Below are 27,395 nucleotides of genomic sequence, written 5' to 3' on the forward strand. Positions count from 1 at the left end.
TTTCTCATATTTTTTCGGTTTTCTGTTTTTAGTTCGGCTACGGTTGAAGAAGTAGCAACATTTCACGTCTTCGATCCAACTATTTGTAAAGTTTATAGCGTTTCTTTCACGCGCGTAGACGTACTATACAGGTGTACACGCATCCACGCAGCTGCGCGCACATTCACGTACACACACACACGCGCGCGCGCGCACCCGCGCACATATCAGTTCTTTTCTTTCGCGAGCTTACGCTACCGTCTATCATATACGTACAGCATTTTATTGCAAAAATCAGCGGAACATGGGTCGCGATTGTAACGTCGAAATCGTCGTTTTCTTATCCTCTTATATCGTTCTTGTCGACGGAATACAAAATATACATGTACTCATGGACGATAGTCCCGCGTACATTTCCGGTCGGATATATTTGTCGCGATAACTCGCGTTCACGAAAGCGACCCGATGTTATTTCTCTAAAAATAAGCTGTAATATCCTTCTTGCGTGCAATTCCATGTCTGCTTTCTTCCAATAAAATATAATATACATTTGTTTCTCTGTTCAGCAGCAGCGCACAAACATGCGAACGTATTCGCAATGTCGCTACTTCATGTATGTATATATCATATATATATATATATATATATATTTATTTATTCATTATATATATCGTCGAGGTTTTAGTTCTCGTAGATATTTCAATTATTTACTTTCTACGCTTATGCGAGAGACGCGGAGTGGTTTCACGCGGAGGCCGTGTTTGTGTGTGTATGTGTCCACTTTGTTTTCTCCAACTCTTCATTGCAATCTTCGTCGAAGAAATGTACTACTCAAGTACGCTCTTGCGTATTTCTGGCAGTTTGTATCACCGTTACGACTACTGTTCTGTTATTCGACTACAAGTATTTCTTTTTTTTTTCTTTTTCTGCGAATCGTTGGAATCCCGAATCCGTTACCTTGGCGTGTTGTGCTCTTTCACTCTCTCGATCGAGTGTCTACTGTCGAGAATAGGAGCGACATCGGTGGCTCTCACTGGTTAACCAACTCGTTAACGATCGCTCCGAGTCACGCTGTATTTTCTTTCTTTCTTTCTTTCTTTTTTTTTTTTTTTTTTTTTTTCTTACTTTTCATCGGCAAAAGAACGAGAAACGAAAGAATGTTCAAGTTTTTAACACGTAATACACATAAGCACGGTACAGCTTGGATCTTCTTTTCGTGATCGATTCAGCGCGTGACCCGAGTTTATCGTTTCAGACGATCCCCCCTGTAGAGATCGAATCGATCGCGATCCAAGACCTTTCGCAAACGTCGTTTAAACAGCAAACGAAAACGAGTTGGGTCCAGTTCCAACACTCTCTATCGAATCGTTGATTCGGTTTAGGCGTCGAGTGTTGCGTCCGTTGATGGCCGAGGATACTTTAGGCTATGGAAAAGTACGGGGAGGTTAAGACGGGTATTGCGAACGGGTACGAAAGAAAGAAGCTCGGCACTGCGAGGATGACCGTGAACAGAGACGTCAACGGCAGTAAGAAGGACGGCGTATGGCTTTCAGCCGAGTTGCAGAGATCACCGGTGCATGAGCAATAAAACACCTGAACGTCGTGAGTTCCTGACCTCCTCACGCATTCGGCATTGTCCCTCTCGTCTGTGATGTATCCGCAACCTCTGACAACTCTGATCTTCCCGTACACTGGAAAATCGATCAAAGTTACACACGGTTACGGTCAGAGATCAAACCTTTGCTACAGATATTGATAAATGAGAATAAAACTGTAATATTTTGGAATCGGGGGTGCAGATGGCGCCGTTCAGCAGACATCGCCTGCGCAAACTTTCAGAGGACAGGCGGAGAAGAATGCGAAGGCGATTATGTAAGCGTTGTTCGAGGAAATGATACGCGGTCTCGTGAATTTTTGTTAACGTTGTCGCGAGTGTGAAGGGACACGCTTCCACGCGTGCGTACTTTTTCCAAGTGGATGTCGGGGTTGAAAGTTTTAGGGTACGAGGCCGCCGCAATGCAGGCAACCAACCGTTTATACTTGCTCGCTAACAAGTACGAATACGAACGATATGTATACTGGTTCACTTTCACTTTTTTCTATGTACCTTTTTGGCTGATCTTTCGACAGATGGTAGGTTCCAGATGACTTAGGTGCTCCAGCCGTGGCTGAAGACTGCAATTCACGGTTCCAAGACTGTACGGGTCGAATGGATCGCCGCACCTTGGATCGTATTCGCTGTTGCATTGGTAGCATGTTATTGCTTCACCTGGAAAACAAGCGCAAGTTATTTACCGACGATTACAAAAGAAATTGACGCCGAGTTTCGATGATCTAACACCGCTTTACATCGCGTATCGTTCCCACCTCCTTAAACAAGCGTATCAATTTTCTTGTTTGCGGGAAGCTTGGACGGAAAGTTCGAAAGGGAGAACATTGCCGTAATTGTATTTACAGCATGGTACAATGTTGAAACATCAGACTATTTAGACTGACTATACAGACATTAGAATATGGGTAAGTTAAAAGTTGGACGAATCGTCTCGCCACGTTTCGACTTTATCGCGTATTACAGTTTACTCGCGAACGGACCACCAATGTGTACTATCGTTAGCCTTGTCATAAATAATATTTCTAAGAATTTAACATTTAACGAGCGCGCGACGGTGCTTTGATTTTTTAAGGAACGTGCCAAGTCTGAGGGTTCGTTTCACGCTCGGTCTACCCAAATGTCAGCGATTGGCTACGACCCTGCCGCGTTGTGACGTCACAACGCAACCCCATTCACCCTCCCAACAGAGTTACAGCACCAGCTGATATCGAGCAGGAAGACCCCGAGCAATACGCGCGATGACCTACTGATACACTCGCGGGAAAATGGGACTACTTATGCACGATTGAAACGTACATTCCCGGTCGGATATATTGCGAAATACATTTACACATATTTTCTTCATTTGTATGCGCATTAAATTGTAATTTGAACTTTTCGAAGGGAAAGCAATCTTTCAGCTGTTCCCGCGGAAGGAATATTCGTTACTTAAGAGACTTGACAAGTAAATAACATCGAGCTCGCGATTCTTTAAACACCGACCGCCGCGCATGGAAATATGGAACGGAATGCTCGGCACCCTGACCTTGAGCAAACTCTGCAGGCCGTCCCGCTGTCCCGCCGTCCCGCCGTTCCGCCGTTCCGCCGTCCCGCCGTCTGGCCCGACGTTTCCGGTATTGTTAATCACTCGCGCATCAAACTTTTATCGCGTCCAAACACCTAGGCAACCTATAGCTACGACAATTCGATCGATTCCTATCAATTACTCGCGCTTTCAATTTCCTCTATTTATAATCGAATAAACCTCGCAAACAAACCGCACGCACCATATTCTCATTCGTAGGCGGAAGTTTTGCTTATCTCCGCAAGAAACGATCCCTTGGCAGGTCGATTAAAGAGGACAAGCTGAAGAGCCGCGGTGAAAGCCGCCGATTCAAGTTGGAAGGCTTTGTACTGCTTCAACGATAGAGGTGTGAAAACATTGATCAGGAGTGTAGGTGGACGGACTCTCTTCAATGACATTTGAAACCACGCGAGACGTTCGATCAGCGGTAAATAGGCCAGAGGCCGGCTGGGGTGGCAGACGGTAGGGGCGAATCGCGTGAGGAACCAACAAGCTCTGCGTGACATTGCGGATCCTTATGTAATCGACAGCAACTGAAAACGAAGGATTCGGCCGGGCTCGGTCTTCTCGTTGACACAAATACGCCCGCGATCGCGGCCAAATCTCCTTCGAACATCCTTTTATCGCGATCGTTTAACCGTTTAGGGTACATTTAACGAAATATTCATACACGAGTGTGTCTGTCTATGCACAGAATATAAGAATCGCAACTCGTATAAAAATGTCTACGGTATTACGTCTTTTAATGCAATTTGCACGCGCGCGCGCGCGCGCAAAGATAAAGGAACACGATCGCTTCGCGACTGATTCGAGGGCGTAGAGTTTGAGTAAACGGGGGCCAAGATGCAGGATTTGCAAAGACGCGATACAGCGACGCAGATTTTATTAAAATTTCGTCGATAAGCCAAGGTTAACACGAGAAACATCCCCTTGGTCACGGTACCACGCGGTGCAGGGAGAATAGAATTCGGTGAAGGAGAGTATGAGAGAATGCAGCGGGAGAGAGGGGAGAAAGTGGGTCGCTCGATAACCCTCGCGGAGGCCAGGTTCTATGAACCAAAAATTCGAAATTTCAACAATCTATGATAATAATCGTTTTTATACAAATTATCCATCGCTTAGCCGAGACTCCTATCCATACTTTTCTTTACCAATTAACGTAAACGAATATTACATCCCCCGTTAACTTGATCTGCACCGTGAAATTGTTCCTTTAAGGTCACACTATAACGATTCACGCATCGCTTACGTCACGCTCATAGTTTGACACTTTCGATCAACATTAACTTCATTTCGACGATTATTATTTGGACGTCTGAACAATAGCTTTGTATAACAAAGAAAAACATATGTATTTTTCACTTGGATACCCATTGTATAAGAAATTAGTGTCTCTATCCTAGGGCGGAAATACAGTTAATATTATATTGTAATATTAGTATTCGTTGAAATTCGGATTGCAATCTTTATCGAACAAATAACAAAATCGAAAGCAGTTACTCTTTCATTCGTACAAGCGCTATCGATCGCATTCTTGCAAAGATAGTACATATAATAGTGCTTGTTACGAAACGTCGATACTTTTGTATCGTTTCGTACCGCCGCAGTGCTTCCAAGTTTCCTGAAACTTGCTCTCTTTGTTAATAGGATCAACTTCTATGGCTATACTTCTCCGTGAAATACAAACAGTTTACCGGGCAACATCCAAGCATCGATATTTCATTTTCTATCACATTTACATTCTAATAGAAACAATTCTAGTGCACGTCGGAACAGAGTTATCTCGAAAACTAAGACAACGCCCCGAGTCGTCGAGGGTGTCATCTTCGACGCTCTTTACTCGACACTTGTTGTAAATCAAAGTACCAAATGTACTAAAAGTAATTCGACCGATAGAACCGCAGCCTCTAACTTCGGTTGACCTGTTTTCTTTCCGCGCGATTTACTTTTATAATGAGATTCGATTTAAAAATTGGGTACAACTCGGTTGTAGCCAACCACCGAGGAAGTACTACAAATGCTACCATCGTACGAGTTCCCTGACGAACATCTGGAACACCACTGCTAATCCTCTACGGCACCGTCTTGCACTAATTGTCCCCGTTTCCGATCATTTTTACATACCCCGAGATCAGAAATGCGTAAACTAATTATATCTAAACGGGATAAAAGATAAAACATCCTCTCTCTGTCCGTTGCTTTTCCATTGGAAAATTTTTAACTCGAAAATGTTGTATATCTTTTGCTATCTAAGTAAGACTAGAAGATGTGCCACAACATTTCTAGAGCAAATCGTGGTCTTTATGTAACCCGAAATCAATATTCCGTCTCCGTTTCCGAAATCATTTACCGCGACTTCCGCCTAGCAAAAGACAAGTGGCCCATCGATTCTGAACGATTTCGCGCTCAAAGGATTCGCCATGAACGCGAGTATCGGTCCGAGTACCACTGAATCGCGACAGTTGGCCCTTTTTTCGTTATTTCATTCATCCCCTTTTTAACTCTGGCGTCCGTGTTACAAAAAATCGGGATATACCTTGCGAAATCCGTGCTAGGATCAATGGGACACATCGAATCATTTCCACTCCTCTATAGATGGTTGCTTTTCTAGTTGGTACCGCATTGCGCTGCAACGTGCGCCGCTCTTTCGAAAAGTCAACGAAATCAACGACAAAGTTCGTTCGATTCGCTGGTTCGATCGTACATCAAATTAGCTGATAAAATCATCGACGAGCTTTCCGGTTCAAGACCAACAGAAATCAACTTTTAAATAGACTACCTCGATTTAGTGCGATTTCTGCAGCGATACTGTTACGTAACGAAATAACTGTATGTATATCTTGTTCGATTCATACCAGTTTTCCGAAGAAACTGCTCTCATTTTTCTTATAATTTAAGATACGAGCTAGAAAGAGACGCATATTTTAAAAGTTGCCAACGTCCTAAACTGCTTTCGACTTTCTCGCAAAATATTAGAGTATTCGTTGAATGACTACTACGAACGACGGAAAGTTGCAACGAGAACTAATAGAGTATTAGATGAATGCTTTATACTATATTATATTATACTATATTATACTATATTGGTAATAGTAATTACAAGTTCGTAGATGTAGGAAATTCCGCGTGTACGAGTCGAATGAATTTGGCTGATAGCGGTTTGTTTGAGTGGAACGTGATTGAAACGATAGGTGCAAGTCCCACTCACCGTGATGGATAGACGACACCAGGACCACGAGGACGAGGGTGACGATCGGAGTGAGACGGTTTGCAATCATGATCACAATCACCGGATCATGTGTTTCAGCCAATCGCGTTGCAGTCAGTCACTTCGGACGTGTTGCCTCCACCCTCGCTGCATGGAAAGTTGGCACGCAATCGGCGGGTCCGATCGGTTGATTAGTTTTCGTGTCGCGGGGCCGTAATGAGAATCGAACAGTGAAAGAAGATGGATCGGCGGGAATTTATTCGATGGCAGTGCTCGATCGACGACCAAGGTGCTCTTCCCTGTTTCTCACGTCCGAAATGACTGAACGAACGCAACGGAACCTTCTTCTTTCTCGCGTGGTGCACCGTGCGTGATCGCGGACGCGTCGCGTCTGAGGAGAATCCGATGAGTTTCCGTCGGCTATGCGGCAGATCTGCCCCCCTCTGGTTTTTCCATGCGCTTTACGAGCACCCGCTGTTCACCGCCGTACCCCGCCCCAGCCCTCGAGCCAACTTTCGTCAGCCAGGTATATATTTACCCTGATTTTCGCTATCGCCGTTCCTTTCTTTTTTCGAATATTACAATGATCGTCTAATTCAGAAAAAGAAAACAAAAAAAACATTTCATTACCGTTCACTGAAAACACTTCGAAAATTAACGTTTCAACAATTTCGGGTTGAAAATTCAAATCTGTCGCTTCGCTTTGACTACGAGAATTTCGATTAGTATGCGTTTCAACTTGTTACCCTTTATTTAGACGTATCTTTAGAGAGAATGTTGTCATTTGAATTGCTGCTTTCTTCGTAACTGGTACCATGTTATTACTTTATTTTCGTTCGTTTAGAGTGAAGATAAAGTCGAAAATTATATAACCGCTTCAACGATTGCCGATACCAGTGATTGTAATTTTCTGCGCAGCATCGAATACAAACATTCCAGACGTAGTATTAGAATTTAAAACGTCCTCCAATATCTGATGTCACTGTAAACATTCTGATTGCAAATTGTCGCACGAGTAGTACCGATAGCTCATAGTCGGACACTTTGCAGTAGCGAACGGTGATGTAGTCAGACCTAGAAAATACATATGTATACATGTATGCGTAGCGATGAATTTTACTAGTGAATACAAACTACGGAATTCAAGGAATATTAACCATAGACGTTTATCGGTTCGATAATAATTTTACTACTCGTTCACCTAGCGAATTAAAGGGATACGATCTATTGTTAGAAACAATAGTTGCTTGTTGCTCACATACCGCATGTAAACGTAACGTAGATACTTGCATCGCCATCTGCTACTGGTTCCAGATACTATATTCAAATTTCATCGATCGCACCTTTGAACATTTATAGCAAAGTATACACGAAAATTAAAGAAACAATAACCGTTGATACGATTTAAGATGTACGTGTTTACTCTTGCCGATTTCTACAACAGACGAAATACTAGATCGATTTTCGCGATAGTATATATTCTCGTTCTGTAATAAAAATTTATTTAATTAAGCGTACAGAGCTTTTTTCTTGACAGCGATTTTATTGTAAATACACTATATATAAAATAAAATAATGATAAAAATGTACAGCGCGATTACAGATTTACTTGCCGACTATTAATCCCTAAGTTTCTATACACAAAGTCAATCTAGTTATTATGAGATGACGATTGAAAGATCATTTTTTATTTTAAAACCTCAATTTTTTTTAAACAAAAGGAATGTATGGACGATGCTAACGAATATACAAACAGGTAACACGTCTATATCGTTCGTCGTAACTATTCGCTAACGAGATATACGATATCTAATACGATATTTTCTCTTTTCGAAATTCCCAAATCAATTCGTCTAAAAATTTATGCAGGGTTATGACACAGTACTTAAACAGGCACGTTCAGTATAAGTACTAATCTTATCCAGTCTCCTATAATAAATGATACTTAAAATTTATTAAAAAGTATATCTCATTCAGAACAATCTATATTTATTTACGAATGTATTATATATGTATATATATGTGTGTGTATATATATATATATATATATATATATATATTTTTTTTTGTTCGTATTTCACGAAATAGAACTACAAAATGTTTAAGGCCAATTATTTGATCAGGAACTAGTATGCCAGATTATAAAACAACGCAGCTCCGGTGTGTAACCGAGAATTGTTGTATATAGGATGATTCTTATAAAAAAAACCAACTCGATTATTTCCCAAGGTTGAGAAAATATTAAAAAACATGTTGGCCAGAGACATATGCGGTTCATAGGTGATCGTCGTGTTGTAGAAACGATATTTTTTTTAGAAAGAACAGTCAATGACAACCCTCTCCTTTCAACTAAACATTTTTTTTTGTATCAACAATCTTTGTTAATATATTCTCAAGATATTAAAATAATCGTACAGATTATTCTATAAGATCACCTTATATGTTACGTATATGAACAAAAGTTGCCTCCTGTTCGAGGCATATTTTATGGTACAAGAACTGTTTGGCATATTAGAGCTACTAGTAACTCGTATGATTCAATTCTCGTGCTCGTCAAGGTGATCTGTCTTAATATGATGTGTAAACGTGTACTGAGTTGTGAATCGTTTTTTACAATATGGGCATTGATACGGCATCAGAGGATGTGCAGATCTCAAATGTGCGACTGCTAATTCCCGTAAAACGAATGGAGACTGGCATACCCCGCACCGATATCTAAAAAATAAAAAGAAATAAAAGTATTAGAGGCGAAAAAGTCACAATTGTGAACAAACTTTCAACTCCTACCCGCCAGTTGTCCTAATAAGGGTTCGTTTAACGGGGGCTGGTGTACTTTCTTCGTTTATCTCCACTTTCGGTTCGATAGGTAACGTGTATTCCATCGATGTTTCAGGACTTAATTTTGGCATAGCTTCTTCTTCCACCTCCGCTTGTACTTCATGTTTTCGTACCTATGCGAACAAAGTAAAAGATTTTAAATGTAACGAGTAACTGATTGCTCGAAAAGGAAATCCCATGAAACTTACCGTTGTATGCGATCCTTCCATATGCACTCTCATATGAGAATTCTTCGATTGAAAACTATTGAAAGATGCATCGCATTTAGAACATTTGTACCTTTTACCTGTACTCAATGATCCAGATTTTTGCAACGACTTCGAGGCAACTCCTTTTTTACCGAACAAACCTCCCGGTGTACATTGATGCGTCAACAGTGACACTTCTTTGAAAAATATTTTGTTACACTTTGAACAGTGATATGTTTTATCAACGATGTGCGTTTTCTGGTGTATTTTATATGTATTCTTGTCGACAAATGATTTATTGCATACATTACATACATACATTGGTACAGACTCGTTACGCTTGTGAGACATCTGTTATTAAATAAAACATATTAAAAAACACGTAAAGATGAATAAAAATAAAGCGTGTGCAATTGATGCATACCTCGTGTCTAAATAATTGCCATTTTTCCTTGAAAGATTTCTTACATATGTGACAAGTAAAATTCTTACAAGTATTGTTGTCTGAATGTGTTTGCAAATGAGTTAACATCGTGGTATGATCGCTAAACCATTGTAAACATATTCCACATCTTGCTACATTTTTAAACGTATTGGTATTTCTTTTTGGAGGTGGTTCTTCTTGATTGGGAATATCCGTTCTTTCCACTGCCTACAAATTACAATGTTAAAATAAATGTATTATAAATTTGTCGAGTCTTCGAGTAGCATGCAGCTAAAGAGGTATAACCGAACCTCCCAGTAAGTTCTGGTTCTTGCACGAGTTCTCGCGTCTCGAGCTTCTCTGGCTTCTCTCTCAGCATTGAATGCTTCCTCTTGTTCAACGCTACCCGTTACAGGGGACATCGTAGGCTGTTGGCTGTGTTCGCTCATTCTATGTGCTGCTAAACGTATAAGAAGTCCAAAAGATCGTCCGCATATATCACATTTGTGTCTCTTAGGTTCGTGGGTACGCATATGATTCGACAATGCGCTTTGTTGAGTACAGACCTTTCCACAAGTAGGACATGTAAGCGATTTGGTAGCTTCTACAAAATGTTCTCTCTTTACTTCCTTCGGAGGTTCCTCAATTTTTGAAAGCGCAACCGATTGTTGATCCGTCGCTGGGGTTGCTTTCATCGATGTGTTGTTACTGTCTTCGTGTAATTGAGTATGATTTTCGTAATCTTCTACGTTCGGGAAAAATCTATTGCATAACGAGCACCATGTATTGGTACCAATTTCGATCGCTTCGGCCAAATGATCGCGTAACCTGTGCTGCTTCAACATTTCCCAGCTAACAAATTGTCTATCGCATTGATCGCAATCTTTATCGCTTCTATAAAAATCTACAGACACTTTCAAGTGACTAGTGGCTTCGTGTTTAGCTAACTCTTCTACTAATTCAAAACACATTGAACATTTTCTACACGTGTACTTTCTTGGACAATGTAACTGCATATGTTTCACTAAGCCCTCCTTTGTTTTGTAGTAACTATTGCAAGGAGCACACCACCACTTAGAAGACAGCTTCTCCTTTGAATTCAAGTCCTTTCTATCGTTCATTGTTACTCTACCCATCAATACCTGCTCCAATATACTCGTCCGTTTTTCTTCTTTCTCTATCTCTACTTCATCTTGAGAATCTGTACTCTCACCTTTTAACGAATTTGTATTATCATCTACTATCGCGTCTGTCTTATATAACTCGCTTTCTATGCTGTTTATATTCGGCGATTCGTACATATTAACATCAGTTTCCAATATCGGTTCTGTATTCATTTCTTTGATCTCTACTTCGCAAGGTAATTCGGGTAATGATTCGATACAAGTGTTTGGATGTTCTCGACCAATATCTGTCGGCGTCGACGGACATTCGACTGGCAGTGTGGCTGGCAAAGGTACTAAAGGTGGCGGTGCTCTCGACTTTTCCCTCCATAGCTGGGCCTGGAAATTGTACACGAACAAAACTGAAACTAAAGTTGATTTAATATGATCGAGTAGTTACGAAAGAATATATACCTGACAAGGATCGGGCGAGTTTTTCATTGCATCTAGATAAATCTGAACAGACTCGATGTTCTTATATGTTAATAACTTTAAGTGCATACTCTTATAAACGCTCAGACAATATTCTCTAAACTCGTAAACATCGTCCAGCCTTGCAGCACAGAACTGACATATTTGCTTTGGCAGTGGATCGGTTTTGTACACTAAGACAGGCAGACAAGCGCGTAACTTTTGCGCGACTTTACGTTGCACTCCCTCGTTACCGAAAATTGACAGCATCTCGTTCTTCTCCTCCGAACATAGTCTGCAAGCATTCTCCCACTTGTTGTTGGGTATAGCCATTGTAAACAAGTTGTTGGTACAAAACTGCTCGAAACTGCTGCCCCTTACGACTTTTTCAGATGGTTAGGAGAGAACGTTTATACAATGATGGGCGATACAAATTTATTTTCCGCAGTCACGTTCGCGCCAGAGACTCTGATCGCGATACACGATCAGCCTCGAATTAGGTTAGCTAGCAGCTTCGGACAAACATTGGTCTCACTTTCAAAATCGCGATTAAAGGACGCCTGCATCTTCCTCGTAGCCACGTTACACGTGCCTTTGACCGAATTTCAGCGGGAAATTTTCGATCTGCGTACTCCGAATGTTTCTTTTTATCATTCTAATACTTTCACCTTACGATGTTTCGATCGTTCGGAACTAGCCTTTCAAGTGTAACGATTCGAGAGAACCGGTTCCCGCACGTAACCGCTTATGTGCATGGATATTGCTTAATACTGTTGTCTATCACATATGCACCTTCGATCTGTCTCCAGTCGTCGAGCTCGCATTTTTTTCTTTTCTCTCGACACCTTATGCGGTCGCTGTGTATTTTGATAACTATTCCAGTGCTCGAAAAGCCATCCCCTTCGAAGCCTTACGCATTATCGCCGCGCGTATGATTCAGTACGTTAGTCCTTGAGTAATTTCTTTTTATCTGTCTATATTGTGACAAACACGACGCATCGCTAATATTTCGACGAACGTGACGGAATGCAATTAAAGAAAAGAAAAAAAAAAAGAAAGAATAATAAACTGTTGATTTTACGAAGATGCTCGATATTAATGGCGTGGCCAGGATCATTGATCGTCGAACAAGAATCACATCAGGTAATGGGAGACGCGGTCGATTTGAATCCACGAGTCCATCGCGCGGGCTTCAGCATAACGCGTTTGCTTTATTTTAAATATTTAAATTTTCAAAATATTTTTAATCTTCTTTCGAGTTTTTTCGTCCAAGTTCCAAATCTATGTACAAATGATAACAGAGATAAGCAATCGATATTAGTTAAAAAAAAAACAGACTTCATCCAGTTCTGTACCTGAATAAAATTGATTAACGATTACAGAAATTACAGGGTAAATTCTGTAATAATTTGTTGAACGTTAATTTATTGTATAAATTTACATTATTTCAACATAAATATATATATGCATATCACTTATTTGCTCTTGCCGATACTTTTACAATCTCATGTTTTACAAGTCTTGAATCATTGCATGGAAAGTTTATTGAAATTCCTGTTACTTAAAACAACAAAAAATAGAAAGCTAAGAACTTAATGTAACAAATAATTTTTTATATAAAAATATTACATTCGAGAATAAGTTAACAAATTGTTTTCCTAACGCTTCGTCTTAAAGTTATATACAGGATGTAGTGAAAGCTTAATGAAAGAAATGCATTAAATCCTAGCGAAACATATTTTACTCTGCATTCAATGGTTCGTTTATCAATGTCAAAATAATATTAATAAAATTTTAATAAAATATCAAGTCGAAATATTACATCTTGTATATATAACAAATGCAGATCATCCTAATTAACAAGTATTCACGTTGTGTATACTAAATGAATGATCGATACACGAGTGTTTTTTAAAGGAAGTAACAAAATGCTAATATGTATTTGCATAACAAGCATCAATTACAAAACCTGATAATACTTGCACGTATAGATATACGTTTGTTTTTTACTTAGTTCTTTAATCATTGAATTGAATATGATGCACAATAATGCTTCTGTAGACGCATTCAGTTAATTTGTTTCGCATATAGCAAATGTGAAACAGCGATAGACAGTGGTGATAATATATCAGCAATTACATAGCAAATATATACATATACATGATAAAATAAAAATGGCAACTCTAGCGAATAAGTATTTTATAAATAAGTTCATGTTTTATAAATTGTTTATAAACTTGCATGCTCTTTCAGAATCTGTAGTGATCACACATAGAAAAATAATTTTACAACAAGTTTCTTTTTGTTGATTTTCTCTTAATTACATACGAGTTAATGAATCGCACGTGTGAACATTATACTATCAATAAAAATTCTCATTTGATGTCAATAAATGTATATAGATTAATATCGATTACGCGCGCGCGCGCGTGTGTGTGTGTTTGTGTGTGTAATAACAACGACTTAAATATTTAAAATACTGTAAAAATACAATTTCTTAACAAATGAAAAAATATGCTAATAAAAAATTCCCAATAAAAAAGAATATAATATTCACACGTGCGATACATGCAAATGCATTTTCTTCCTCTGTTTGTTCATATACAACGTTAAATTTCTGGATATAATTAACGTTCCCAAGTATAGTAGTTAATATCTCCCAAACTTTGCACTTTAAAAATCACTTTGTTTAGGTACAGGTGTCTATTTAATGTTTAAATTACAAAAATCTAACGAAAAAATGAAAAATTTATTGATATATACGCATTATAGTACGCAAGTATACGTATCATCGATTCAATAATGTTCCTCATTGGACACACTGTGTTGCACTCTTTATGAATTGACATGTAAATTCAAAGGAAATAAAAAAGATTTCGCTTTCTTATATTATATACATATATACTGCATCGCTATCCCTCTAAAACTACACGGTACCAGGAAAGAGGGATGCGTATAATAAACACGAAACGGATAACTTCAAAAACAGTTGAAAAATAACAGTTTCGATAAAATATGTTACACTGTACATATTTTCTACAGATATATAATTCGGCCAGGTAAACCTGGCGTCTCGTATATTTTGATAACTATTCACAACCGAATGAGGAGACAAGTTAGAAGCTTAGCTAATAAATCAAACATATTACATAACATATTACTTAACATAAAATATTACTATATGTTACAGATACCTTTATGTTACTTAATTTGCGATGAACAAGTTTATGATGAAACCGCATAGAATCGAACAAGAATCGAACATTGTTCTTTTCAACGGAATTCCGTTCATTTCTTTTTTTTTTTTTTTTATGTTTTAATTTTTCGTACGTCTCATTAACGGTTCGCATTCGTGCATTTAAAAAGATATCAAAGAATAAAAGGTGTTTAGATGCTTCTTCCACCTTTGTCGTTCAAATGTCGCTTGTCTACATTGTTGAAAGTATATTCCTACTACCTTGCGGCTGGCATCTTCTCAAGAAAGTCTTGTTCGATCACTGTTTCTAACTGTGTGATATTTAACGGCGCTTGTGAATCGCTCGACCTGCGGCTAAGCGTCGTAAAAAAATAATGTAGATCTTGCAACGAACGAATGTTGTTCGAAGTTAAAAGAAGTTCACCAGGTGTTGCTTTTGTAGAATTCTGATCTTGTTTGTACTGCAAACAAAATATACATTTAAAATGTGAACGAATACATGTCCCTTCTTTCGAGTTTACAATATGATCGTGCATCATATGTAAAAACAGTTCTTCTTCAAAGTCATTAAGTGTTATAAATTTCGTTTAAGAAAATTGTTTTATAAATGATATATCCAAAATTGTATATTGTACGTAATGTTAAATATAATTCAAGCACCGATTCGTGTTGGAGTACAGGGTTATTGGCTTAGTTTCAAAAATAAATCATAGATATATATGCTTTACACGTTGCCAAAATAAGTATTTCATCAGTGAAAGCAGTTCATAGCAGTACACGTATTCTGTTTAATCAAAGGAACAATAAAAAGAGAAATATTAACGATAAAAAATGAAACGAGTCTCTTTTTAATTCTTATAGAAATTAAAAGTATGAAATATTATAAATAAAAAACCAATGTATGTGATATAATTCTAACTTTAATGCAATTTAAAAGACACTTAATTGTTTCTAATTGAGAGAGACGTGCAAGCAAAGCACAGTGTTAATTGTGTACATTTGTGTATGTAATAATAGTGAAAGGTCGTGTACAGTTCACTGTCAGTCAGTTTGAAAGTGGCCATGGCAGTGACTGGACTAAGAACAGTTGTTTATTTCGTCTTTCATCTTGTAGTGGTAATAAATGCTCGTAAGTGTTACATATAATAAAAAAAATGTTTCTTAAACATTCAAGTCAAATTAATAAGTACATGTTCTGTACTAGTTAAATGAGAAAGTACATATTTTAATGATCTGTGATAAATGTTCACTTACATTAAATTTGTATAGTAATGTTTTTAGAATGTTTGAACAATTTCTGACCATGCTATTTATTCATATTTGCAAAGGTTCTCCAATGTAATTTTAAACTAGTTTTTTCATTTATTATTTTATTTAGAATTTACAAAAGAGTAAATATATTTTGCCAAATACATAACAATTGCTCTCATTAACTATTTCTTTCGTGATGCAAATAAAGATGATGATAAAAATATGAACGATGTGAACAGTCGTAACTTCGCTGCTTGTAATGGCCTTAATTTAAGCTGATTGGTAGTAATTAGCAGAAATTAAATGTGATAAATCATTAGGTATATTAAACCATCAAGTTTTATTTATATTACTCGCATAATATTCAAACCTGCAGAATAAGTTACTCGTCTTATTATATTTTTCCTAATGTTTGCAAATAAGGTAATTCGATGGATCGCATTTTTTAGAATACACGGATGATTCTGATTATAAAGACTTAGAATTTTACGAAGAAATGCCAATTGGTTATGTTGAAAATTTCGAGAATGATCACTTGAATATTGTTCAGGATGACTATTATATTTTGAATGACTTCGAGGACACAGTGGCGCGAGGACGTAGGTGCGACGTTTGTCCTGATATACGCGATCTCGATATTCCCTTTAAAATTATCGACGATTCTCACAAAAAGGGAATAACACATGACGCGCAATTGGACTGGTATAAACCGAAAAGAGTGTATAGATATACAAAGCATAGAATTCCTGGATATGATTACGAAGAACTTGATCATGTATTTGCAAAAAATCCTCAAGAGTGCGACGATAGATCCATTTGGACCCATTGCGTCTGTCGGTTCACATGTTCCGAACCAGATGTAGTAGATTGTTATACACCATGTAGGAGTGGATGCGAATGTAAAGAAGAATATGTCTTTGACGAGAAAACGAAACGATGTATGTTACCGGAAGAATGTCCACGAGGGGAGGATTATATCAACGTATAAATATTTTAAGTTAACCAAACTAGGAGATGCTGATTTAGTTGTACTGTCAGTATCGTTAGCGCTTTATACGATACAACAAAGTATTAAACTCGCATTAATCTTAATAAAGTAACAAAAGTATACGTAAAACCGAATGTAAAGTGTCTTTCTTTCCTTTTTTTTTTTTTTTTTTGTTTTAAAACATACCTTGCTATCCATCAATTTTGCTATTCTCGTAATGTGCGGTACAAAATCAGAAGACAGGTTATTGTTATCCATACATCCCGCTGCCGAATCTCCGACAAATGCCCATCTATACCTGCATAAACATTTAATTTTGTTAGGACTTACGCTAGAAAGATTTGTTTATTGCGTGGACCGTATGGACCTGCCCTTTTACTTACATTTGAAACTGTGGAAGCCTATGCGCGGGTAAAAGTAACGCTAGATCCAACAATTTTGCAGCAGCTAGTTGTAATTGCAACCAATGCGGATGGCCGTGTGCTTGGAGTCCGTTACTGGCATTTACAGCCCAAGAAGAATCCAAAGCTGAGAGCAGTTTTATGTGTGAACTGCATAAAAATAGATAATACAGTTCACTCAAAGATGACAATTTTATCAATAAATTATTGCTATTAAAAGCGAAAAGACAAAACAAACATAAACCCCTTAACTGTAACTACTATCATTCGACACTACCGCATATTTCTTGAAAAGATGTGACATTATCTTTCAATTTTTTTTATTGTGAAAATTTATTGTATCGCATGTCTATGTTTACGAACAAGGTATCTAAGGCCATGCCTTAGGTAACAAATGCCATGGTTGCCTAAAACGACGTACATATCATTTTATGATACGGAAACAATTGTAATTCTTAGATACATTATTTCGATATGCAATTTCTTCGGACGATCGTTAATATGCAAGAAGCATTCAATTACCTGCCATGACGACTGATGTCCCAACACCAATCAATTTATGGAGGCATCATAAATTCCACCAAATTGCGGATACCGAAACAGAGCCAAAAACAATAAGACATTAGGTATTGTTAATGTTAGTAAGGAATAAATGCAAACAGTTTTATTATAGCATAGCACATTATATGGTAACAAAAGGGGTTAAAAGAGCTGGCAAAGGATACATGAAAGGTAGACAATAAATGTTGCTATTAAAACAATTTAAAAAAAAAATTTCAATTACAATTAAATTTTTGATATAATAATAATAGTATGTGACTATTAGTAAAAAATAATACTTCTCAAATAAAAATTATCATATTTTCTCTAACAGAACCGTCCGTTAAACAACTCTATTGTACAATGTCCGTCTTGGCTATATTAAGTTTTTCCTTTAATAATGTTTCAATCGATACCACTGGTATATCATGCATCGAAAGCACCAAAATCCCGAAAGCAGAATAACTTCAATTACTGTAAATAATATATGTGTGTGTACCTGAATTCCTCACTGTCTGCATTCAATTCTTGTTCAATATATAGGAAGACTTGAACAAGCTCGCTAACAATTACTGGCCACAAGGAAGTAGCATGTTGCGGTGACATTCTTAAAAGTAACACTCGAAAACAAAGAAAGACTTGTGCCTGAATAGACGGTATCACTTGTGGCAGTCGTAGGCTGTCTGCTAATCGTTCTAGTTTAAAAAAGAACGAAATATTCAATTCCATTTTATGTAATCGTTAAAAGGATGTTTACTAGGGTTTACCTTACGTACTTTTAATCTCGTTAACGGCTTACCTTGAATTTCAGGCATGTACTTGTGATATTGATCCATCTCACTGCAAAGTATTACGTATGCTAGCCTTTTCAAAAGTTGAGCCTTCTGTTCGTACTCCTGCTCCTTTGAGGAGAATATACTGATACTGCTACTTTGAGCCATGGAAACGCGATCTGCAACAGAATAGATTCGCTAACAAAACTCATTCGCAAGATAAGCCGCGTTTAAATGATCGCGCGTGACACCTACTCATTAGATCCCGGAAGGTTGTATTGTCATGTGTCATTAAATTATCTATGATAGTCCTCCAATACGGTAAACAAGCTGGTGTCATTTGAAAGAAGGCAGAATCTAGTAAAAGATCCAATACATCTTTGCGCCATGCTTTTCTCGTGTATTGGTAGCCAGATAAGGAACTCAGTAACTGAGAACAAGCCGTGAAGGAGGCAATATTTTTTGTCCTGAAAGTTACGAAATTAATAAAACGTGTCACTGTAAAGAAATTCATTGTGTTAAACACGAATAAATCTTACGAGTGATTTTTCAGATACGGCGTAACATTATACATAAGATTGGTTAACAACGTTACTACGCGTTCCTTCTCTTGAGAACCATAACTAACATCCAATAACGGTGCTAATATTTCTGCCAACACAGCTTGTGCTTGAACGCTGAATGCTGCGTTAGGAGGAGCACCAGGCGTCACTGCATACAAAAAAAAACTGACAATTACCACGTACATCTATCCAAGTTTCATATGCTAAAGCAATGTCGCGCTGATACAGAAAAATAAAATAATAAATAACAAAAGTTTCAATTACTGAGCTAACTTACAAAAAGAATAGTTTTAGAAAGAAAGCATATTACGCACCAGCACCGGTTTTGCCTTCTTTACCTTCCGAAGATCCTTCAGCGACCTCGAAGGCGTCTTCTCTTACTGCCAAGTTTCTTCGTAACCACGTTGTTTGTTCTAAACATGCTCCGGCTATTTGCGAGCATGATTCGACCAACTAAAATATTTTAAAACATAATTATATATATATATATATATGTGTGTGTGTGTGTGTGTGTGTGTAAATCATCATTGATTTTCCTTAGAATAAAAGAATGAAGAAAGTACCTTCGCCGACACATCCTGTAAATCCCGTATATCTTTCTTCTCCTGCATAGGAGGACATTTCTGCACATATTCGTTCAAGATTGCTAATAAAAGAAATTGAGCAGGCGCTGTTAACGATAGGCCGTCCTTAAGCAAACCCAGCAAAGATGTCCAAGATTCGATAAGAGACTGAGACGTGTTACTTTGCATGTATACATAAAGTAATTCTAACACGGAAACTTCCAACGAAAAATCTTGTTTCACCCCATGGATAGGAGGCGGTGTCTTTACTACTTGATGCACAGTTTGGACCAAAGTATCGATAGGCATCACGCGAATCGCGCTTACCAAGTGAACCATAACTTGCTGATTTGGACAAGCTTCCGGTAGGACTTTTTTCGAATTGCTAGAAGGGTGTCGCCTTTCGTGCCAAGCAACAGCAATGGCAGCCAAAAAGTTTACTCCATGATGAAAAGATATAGGAGATAAGAGTTCTAAAAGTTGATGCTTTACTATTCTTGGGCTACCCACTACACAACTCGCCTGTTCATTGTCTTTCGTTACCAGAACTGCTTGCCAAAGGGTAGAAAGAGATGCAATTATTCGTGGCAGATGACTCAAAGCGGTTCTTCTAGCATGTTGCAGCAGCTCGTTAGCGCCATTTATATCCTTCGGTGCGGTTAGATCCGGAGAAAGTGGGCTCGGCATAAATACGTGAATCAGATTATTGAATATCTGTCCTGGATTCGCCCCGGGAATTCCAGTTTGAATCGTGCCGCTCAAAGGCTGGTTAAATGAAAAGCCTATTTGCTGCGTCGTATCCAATAAACAGTAATGAAGTAAAAATGTTAAAGCTTCTAGATGCGTGACTGTATAATCCGCGGGAAGGCAACACTCGACGGTACTTATGTCCTCCAACTTTGTCATCGTATCTTCATTGATGTAATATGATGCTAAATGCTCGATGTTGCAACACAATTGGTGAATGACCGATGTCACTATTCCAGTTAACGAAGACCCCATAAATGGAAGACTCGATGTCACGAGGGTCGTCCAAAACTGATGCAAGTGTCTCATATGATCTAGTTGTAAAGCGCTAAGTATACTAGCGAGGAACATCGGTTGTTGTGGAATTGGTGCACCGGGTATATATTTTAAGCTATTTCCCATGATGTTAGGAACAGTTTTTGTTGGTGTACTTGGTGCTGGGGCAGTTGGTGGGCATATCTCTTCGCCTTTCTGGTTACTGCATTGATGTTCCAACATGATTAAAGCTAGCAATAGTCTCAATAATTGTATTTGAAAAGCCTCGGTGTGATCGCTCGCCCTGTATTTGCATTTATTTACATCGCTATCTGTGACCGGATCATTAAACAAAATTATTTCTTCGGTAAACGTAAACACTTCTTCGTTTTCTTTATGCGCATTTTTCATGTTCATGACGCTAGATACGAGACAGTGTAACGCGACCTTTTGTACTTTGCATTTTGTAAGTAGATCGACAATGTAACAACTGAAACCCTTTCCCGAGTCACGAACAATAGGAATTAACTCGGAAAATATTAGCGTTAATAATTCTGCGCTCGCAAGTTGTACCTGTCGATTCCCTGAAATTTCTTCATGCGTGAGTCTCATCTGTCCCAAATTGGGATAGTAGCTTCTTGCAAAATAAAGGCACACACTAATTAAAACTTCTAAATACATGCTGCTTCTGTAAGCAGCTATGAATTCCGTATTTGCTATATCCCCGTGAAAGTTTCTTCCAAACACACTTTTCCGATGTCTCGCTAACAAGTTTAACAATGTTGTATTTTTGGTCGTATTAGTTACACCAGTCGTTGCAGCACAGCACAAGAACATTCTCGTGTTTGTTAAAAGTTCGTTGCGTAGAGTACGCAATGCGTACAATGTTCTGGTAGAGTCGTAGACTCCACAGTAAAGTAGCATATGCGAATGAAGGTTATGAACGCCGACTCCATAGTTACGACCCGTCTTTGCATTCTGATACGTAGACTCGTTAGTGTTTTTAGGTGTTTCAGGGTCGTCGCATAATTGCATCACTTGATCGAGCACTTCGTTCAAAATTTCCTCGACTATAGTCTGACTACTCGAGTTACCAAAATATTCTTCCGCGGTTGTGCTGGCTTCCAATTCGGATTCTTCATCGTTCATTGTCCAACTAGGTACTTCGACGCTCGCCTCGAAACTTCCGACGTCGTGGACATCGTAATTTGTTGTGAATTCGTTTGTACTATGGTATTTACCCTTAATAATAGTCCCTGCTATTTCTCTAGAACTGCCTGGCATTATAACCGGATCTTTCTTAGGTTTCGTTTGTTTATTAGTGACTTCAGGACTGCTAGAATCGAAGCTGTTGGTAATGGAGTCCAACGAAGAGCCAACTTCGCCGTTCAATTTCTTTAATCCGTTCTTGTCTTTCGTTTTTAAGCTGGAATTCGTCGACTCGAAGAGACTCTCGTCCAAGCTAGCAGTCGAACCTTTATCGAAATCTATCTTCTTGAACCTGGTGGCATTTTTCAATAATTCTGTCGTTATGTTTGTCTTCTTTGTGCTAGGCAACAACTCGTCTTCCGTCAACGAGTCATTCGAATTCTCGTTGCAATTTAACGACAAAGGATTAACGAATACGGAAATCTTTCGATTACCGGATATGCTTGGCGGTACCTCGAGTTCCTTCATAAACTGATTCCTTTCGGTCACGTACTGATTGCAATTTTCACCGGCGGCTAATGTAGTCACGGCAAATATTCTCTTCACTTTAACAGGATTTATAGCTTTTTTCTTTTTCTTACCTTTCCTCCATTTTTTATCTTCGTCTACGCTATCGCTGACATGGTATATCACGTTTCCGTCTACGGAGCTAATCGCGTAAATTTTCGCGGCACCTTCGGTATCATCCTGTACCTCGGATTTCTCCTCCACGGGATCGTTCTTTGTCAGAACGGTATTACTATGTTGTATACTGACATGGAGCACGCTCATGCGGCAAGTAGATGGATCTAGAAGTATTATTAGTAACGGATCCACTATTCGTGAAATGTCACCTCGCATTAAAGAATGTAGAAGCCACGATTGGGCATGGAGCTTCAAAGGAGAATTATCAGGGAGCTGTAGATTATCTAGTATTTTTAACAACGACCTATAAAATTAATAAATTCATAAAATCTATATTATGTACGGTAATATATCGAAAAGTTGAATGACTTACTGGTCAAACGATTTCATGCAACCTCGTAGCCTGGGGTTTGTTTCAATTTCTCGACCAAGATGCCACAAAGTGGCAAATCTGTTAAAGGATTCTATCCTCTTTTCTATGTTTTCCGTAGTGAGCGCTGCCCCTACTACATCCTCGACAGCATCGCAAGAGTTGTATAAAGCGTGATGCAACTCGTGTAGTAGTTCGACGCATCGCATTCTGTATTTGTGAGCGGGCAATTCACCGAGATGGTGCCACAAAGAATGTGCCAGTACCTTTGGAAATTACATTTTAAGTCCTTACTTTATTTTAAAGAAGAATAAATTAAGAATAAATGAAATACCTGAAACACATTGGTATATTGCATTAAATAGGTTATATGCCATTGCTTCAATAAAGGCACCATAATTACAGCTGTTATTCCTTCCCCGCTTTTCGGGTGAGTTTCGGTGTCGTTGTGAGCTTTCAATAAAGCTATTAAATCCAGTAACGTAGCGATACTAGTCAATTGTAAAGCAGGTTGCTTTCCTAACCAACAGCTACAGACAACCAACACTTTCAACCAATCCGGCAAAACGATGTTTTCTTTTGGCTCTTCCTCTACCAACAAACCATCGCCAGAATGAAAGTATTTGGGAAAGGTGGATAGTTCGACGAATAAACTTGACGCGATTCGTACAGCTTCTTCCCATTCTGTTTGCGAAACTGAATCGATATATAAATGAAGAATATCTAAACGCTTGGAATCTTCTGAAACGGACACGTCTTGGCCGAAGAACCCAGAATCCTCCATAGATAATCTAGAGTTCAACAAAAGCTCTAAATAACGCATTCTTTCGTCGACACTCTCCCTCGGTAGTGGTATCAGTAAATTGTCATACATGTCCTGTACCTTTCTTTCTTTGCTCAGCACTCTATTACTAATTAGTTTAACATAAAAATTCTCATACTGTCTTAAGCATTTTTCCAACATCGTGTGTTGCGCTTGGAACGCTGGAGATGGACCTCTACCTAAGGATCCTGTAGAACCCATACCGCTATGTTTACTTGATTGTTTTAGCGTGGTCAACTGATCCTTGGATGGAGAACTAATATTGTTCGCTTCTATGTATCTAGTCTTTATGTCGTCCATACTTTTATTTCTCGGTAAGCTTTTAGTGTCTTCGCTCACCACCACTGAAACGTTGCTGCTGTTATCTTGCATAGATTCGCTCAATTTCGAGGTACTTTTGCTGGATTTCTTCTTCGATTTTTTGTCAGATCTTTTAGCGGCACCACCCGAGTTCGCCCTTCTCCGAGGACTTGGACTCTTTTCAGAAAACGAACCGCTGGATGTGTCCGGTTTATTTAGTTTGCTATCCGACTGACTTTTTTCTAATGGTATTGCGGTCAAGGAGTTGTCACTGAGAGCTACGGTAGTATTACCATTCACTGTTACGTCTAATTTTATATCTAACTCGTTTTTCTCCGCGTGAGTCGATACAACCGTTGGTTGAACTTTCGATAAAATCTTGGCGCACAATCTAAGACTCCTCGAAATCTCCATAGGAGACAAAAGATCGATGTGATACATAAGTTTACTGATGATTTCATAAAAAAGGCCAGGTAAGTGCTCAGAGGGAGTGTCTATAAATGCGTCCAACGACACCGTCTCGAGTAGGAATTCCGTTAATATACATATTTCCATGAAATTCGGCATTCCGCTACCCACAGGCCTTACAACAACGTCTTCTACTTCGCGTTTAGATCTTGCTCTAGCTTGACAAGCGTGTTCGAACAAGTGTCCGCAATGTATCCAAACGTAAGATGGTTCCAATGTTGAAAATAACAGGTTAGCTAATTTCACTACTTCGTTCGTTTTTGATACTTTGCTCGACTGTCCACAAGCATTATAAAATGTCCTGTTACAAGAAGAATTATTTTATTATACTCGATAACTATGTCGCGTATTAGTTACGATGATCGCGAGTCTTACCTAAAAACTTCAAACAAAATGTCATCCAGAATTACTGGACCGATATCTGCCTTCTCCAACAAAGAGACCAATATTCTGTATGGTTTCAAATCTTGAGGACTCTCGTCGCAGACAGATTTTAATAACGCTTTTATCGCCTCGACTAACATTTCTTTTGAATACAAATCAAAATAAGTGGGTACATTTTCCATGGTTTCTGAGACTGTAGCAACCGTCTTTCTCTTTAAAATAGATGTGCTTACTTCAGTACCCAAAAGCCAAGCAAACAATCGCCTATGTGATATACGTAAATTTAATGTATCAAGTATCGAATCTGAGGACATATATATTCTTTCCATATATTTTTACTCTTTTTATTTTACCTATTCAAACTCATGTCCCTTCTTAGTATAGTGACGAGAGCAGCCGTGACTAGCAATACCATCTGTTCGTGTGTTAATTGACTATTATGTACAGGGAAACCAACTAATAGTAAGTCTAAAGCGCTTCTTTGTACCAACACTGAACTATCTTGTACGCCGGCACACAAAGCGGTAACCTAGGTAACGATTTCGTCAAACGATTAATAAAATGAAAAAGAAGTATTTTCTTTTATTTTTTACATCAATTTTTATTTACCATAATGTTGGTATTTGTGCCCATTATGTACTTTTGTTCTTCCATTGGCAGCTTTTTATTGAAATGTACTAACACAAACGATATAGCAGGGAGTCGAATTCCAGAATTAGAAGCTAAACAGTCCCATAGACATGCATAGAAATGTTCTGGACCTACTCCTTCGCATACCTTTTCAAGTAAGGAGTTTGTTCTACAATGAAAATTTTTGTTAACTCTTTCTCTCAAAGCTGATATTTGTTTGTTACTAATACCTATCAAAGTGGTCAGAACCATCCTCAAGACCAAGAAGAACACCGCTTAAAAATCCACTTAAGCCAGGCCGTAATCTCTCTCCAAGAGGCACAAAATGTGTTTCGTATACCGTCAACAAGGATGGTCTCACATTCATAGCAGCATGACCTAACAGTGGGAATAAACCTAAAAGAATACAAGCGGACGATATATCTAACAGTTTACTGTTTTGTAAGAAACAACTCTCTTACCGGCGCTATATATGAAGAGCTCGTGACTCAGTCTGTTAGTGCCCATACATTTGAAAATAATGTCATATGTTTCTAGAGCTTTTAAATGAACACCAGAGGGCAAAGCAGGATGCATACATTGGGCTAATCTCTTGGATATTTTAATTCTCCTAGGTATAACTGGAAACTTGGTATGGCTATGCAACACTTTGTTTAACTTTCCAAGTGCTGAGATCAAGTCTGCCCATTCGCTTGTATATTCAAAACTCTTCAGAGCTTTATCCACTGCAGACACGTAACTGTACGAAATACACACATTTAATTAGATACTTTGTATTTGAGAAATTTTATTAAGTAGACAAAGTATTTTACTTACACTCTATATTTAGAGTCCTTCATGAGTTCGTACTCTTCCAAAGCGATAGACCCCATTGTTGCTGTCTGGTGTTGCAATTTACAATAAAAATAGATTATCACAAGACCACCATCCACCTTGCATTATCCCAGTGATTATCACTATTACAAATGATTCATACGAAGCAAGTTCCGTTAAGGAATCCCCTTATCGCGTTGCACATTGTATTTAGATAAGAATACATTTCTTTATCTGCAAAGAGAAATTTGGTAACATCTCATGACAGAATTTCAATGGTACTCAATCCGAGTCCCGCGTATTCTCGGTATGTACAAAATTTCTCGCAATGTCGTATTTCACAGATAAAAATAATCGTCGTTGGCCAGATATCGACTTCACCGACGATTTCACCGCGTTTATTAGCGTCTTATTTTATTCGTAACATTCAAAGCAATCGTCCTATCGCCATTCTTGGACTTGGATTTTTCAAAGTAACAAACCAAAAAAGACACGGATCGAGATATTTATTTTCTGACCGCTCGCAGATATACAATAATATCCGAGTACAAGATTGGGGAAATGAATTTTTTGATGGAATTTATACGTGTACAGTGTAATGCTTTTTTTTTTTCTGTCTGTTTATACGTTCGCGGTTACCCGCACGGTATCGTACATATGTACTAAATATATATATGTATGTACATAGATACTTATAGTACATCATAAGCTGTCATTGTCGAACATTTTTTTCAGAGGACGAACGTTATTATCGTAGAAGGTTAACGAATATTATTCGATGCGAGCGTAAATGAAATAGCAAGAAAAATGAGCCAAGCAGGGTTTGGTGGCGCACATTGGTCCGAAGGACAGTGGGACAGCTTACCTCCTGATGTTGACATTTCGGATTTAATACATATGTGTCGTCAAGGGTGAAGGTGAGAAATATCGGGCAGCCCCACATTTGTTTAATCGCGAATGCTGTCATCGAGAAGAAGTGATTATTCGAAGGGAATCCGGGAGAATAATTCGATAATTCTCGAGACGGATCACCACAAACAGATTCGCGAAACGCTTCCGTCAGATGAGCTTTTCCATCGTCTGATCGTCTCCCGCACGTACTATTTACAC

The 27,395-nt window shown here is 38.4% G+C and overlaps 4 protein-coding genes across 6 annotated transcripts; 1 reads left to right on the plus strand and 3 right to left on the minus strand.

The window, feature by feature from the left end:
* Positions 1 to 885: 885 nt before the first annotated feature.
* On the minus strand, positions 886 to 6,729 carry LOC128872581 (uncharacterized). The gene is made up of 3 exons (XM_054115430.1): positions 6,364 to 6,729; positions 2,087 to 2,248; positions 886 to 1,670 (listed from the first exon to the last, which is right to left on the minus strand). Exons 1-3 carry the CDS (start codon positions 6,431 to 6,433, stop codon positions 1,399 to 1,401), a joined length of 504 nt encoding a protein of 167 aa, XP_053971405.1. The 5' UTR covers positions 6,434 to 6,729; the 3' UTR covers positions 886 to 1,398.
* Positions 6,730 to 8,394: 1,665 nt separating this feature from the next.
* Positions 8,395 to 12,590, minus strand: LOC128872572 (zinc finger protein 567-like). The gene is made up of 6 exons (XM_054115410.1): positions 11,391 to 12,590; positions 10,125 to 11,315; positions 9,814 to 10,041; positions 9,390 to 9,740; positions 9,151 to 9,314; positions 8,395 to 9,078 (listed from the first exon to the last, which is right to left on the minus strand). Exons 1-6 carry the CDS (start codon positions 11,718 to 11,720, stop codon positions 8,901 to 8,903), a joined length of 2,442 nt encoding a protein of 813 aa, XP_053971385.1. The 5' UTR covers positions 11,721 to 12,590; the 3' UTR covers positions 8,395 to 8,900.
* Positions 12,591 to 14,256: 1,666 nt separating this feature from the next.
* LOC128872569 (protein dopey-1 homolog) lies at positions 14,257 to 27,290 on the minus strand. Of its 3 annotated transcripts, none has more exons than XM_054115402.1 (19): positions 27,151 to 27,290; positions 26,289 to 26,519; positions 25,934 to 26,211; positions 25,703 to 25,868; positions 25,452 to 25,641; positions 25,196 to 25,371; positions 24,834 to 25,106; positions 23,202 to 24,759; positions 22,871 to 23,133; positions 19,663 to 22,801; positions 19,438 to 19,552; positions 19,076 to 19,247; positions 18,792 to 19,003; positions 18,563 to 18,715; positions 18,263 to 18,458; positions 17,746 to 17,757; positions 17,206 to 17,373; positions 17,009 to 17,120; positions 14,257 to 15,044 (listed from the first exon to the last, which is right to left on the minus strand). In XM_054115402.1, the coding sequence occupies exons 2-19, from the start codon at positions 26,342 to 26,344 to the stop codon at positions 14,841 to 14,843; spliced, it is 7,443 nt and encodes a 2,480-aa protein (XP_053971377.1). In that variant the 5' UTR covers positions 26,345 to 26,519; positions 27,151 to 27,290; the 3' UTR covers positions 14,257 to 14,840. The 3 variants fall into 3 exon arrangements, with proteins under 3 accessions (XP_053971377.1, XP_053971375.1, XP_053971376.1); XM_054115400.1 differs by having other exon boundaries at positions 19,414 to 19,552; XM_054115401.1 differs by lacking the exon at positions 17,746 to 17,757 and having other exon boundaries at positions 19,414 to 19,552.
* Positions 15,491 to 16,882, plus strand: LOC128872579 (uncharacterized). Its single transcript, XM_054115427.1, has 2 exons — positions 15,491 to 15,712; positions 16,284 to 16,882. The coding sequence occupies exons 1-2, from the start codon at positions 15,646 to 15,648 to the stop codon at positions 16,820 to 16,822; spliced, it is 606 nt and encodes a 201-aa protein (XP_053971402.1). The 5' UTR covers positions 15,491 to 15,645; the 3' UTR covers positions 16,823 to 16,882.
* Positions 27,291 to 27,395: the final 105 nt, after the last annotated feature.

This window comes from Hylaeus volcanicus, chromosome 2 (assembly GCF_026283585.1).
Source record: "Hylaeus volcanicus isolate JK05 chromosome 2, UHH_iyHylVolc1.0_haploid, whole genome shotgun sequence".
Taxonomy (NCBI): domain Eukaryota; kingdom Metazoa; phylum Arthropoda; class Insecta; order Hymenoptera; family Colletidae; genus Hylaeus; species Hylaeus volcanicus.

Excerpts from the sequence above, each read along its gene's own strand:
- LOC128872579 (XM_054115427.1), top strand. The coding sequence starts at position 15,646 with ATGGCAGTGACTGGACTAAGAACAGTTGTTTATTTCGTCTTTCATCTT. Across the intron at positions 15,713-16,283 it reads TGTAGTGGTAATAAATGCTC|AATACACGGATGATTCTGAT; the intron begins GTAAGTGTTACA and ends CGCATTTTTTAG.
- LOC128872569 (XM_054115400.1), bottom strand. The coding sequence starts at position 26,344 with ATGGGGTCTATCGCTTTGGAAGAGTACGAACTCATGAAGGACTCTAAA. Across the intron at positions 23,134-23,201 it reads AATATACCAATGTGTTTCAG|GTACTGGCACATTCTTTGTG; the intron begins GTATTTCATTTA and ends TAATTTCCAAAG. Across the intron at positions 15,045-17,008 it reads CAAAATTGATGGATAGCAAG|TACAAACAAGATCAGAATTC; the intron begins GTATGTTTTAAA and ends TTTTGTTTGCAG.
- LOC128872581 (XM_054115430.1), bottom strand. The coding sequence starts at position 6,433 with ATGATTGCAAACCGTCTCACTCCGATCGTCACCCTCGTCCTCGTGGTC. Across the intron at positions 2,249-6,363 it reads GGTGTCGTCTATCCATCACG|GTGAAGCAATAACATGCTAC; the intron begins GTGAGTGGGACT and ends CTTGTTTTCCAG. Across the intron at positions 1,671-2,086 it reads TCGAAAGATCAGCCAAAAAG|TGTACGGGAAGATCAGAGTT; the intron begins GTACATAGAAAA and ends TCGATTTTCCAG.
- LOC128872572 (XM_054115410.1), bottom strand. The coding sequence starts at position 11,720 with ATGGCTATACCCAACAACAAGTGGGAGAATGCTTGCAGACTATGTTCG. Across the intron at positions 9,741-9,813 it reads GGCAATTATTTAGACACGAG|ATGTCTCACAAGCGTAACGA; the intron begins GTATGCATCAAT and ends ATTTAATAACAG. Across the intron at positions 9,315-9,389 it reads TGGAAGGATCGCATACAACG|GTACGAAAACATGAAGTACA; the intron begins GTAAGTTTCATG and ends TTGTTCGCATAG.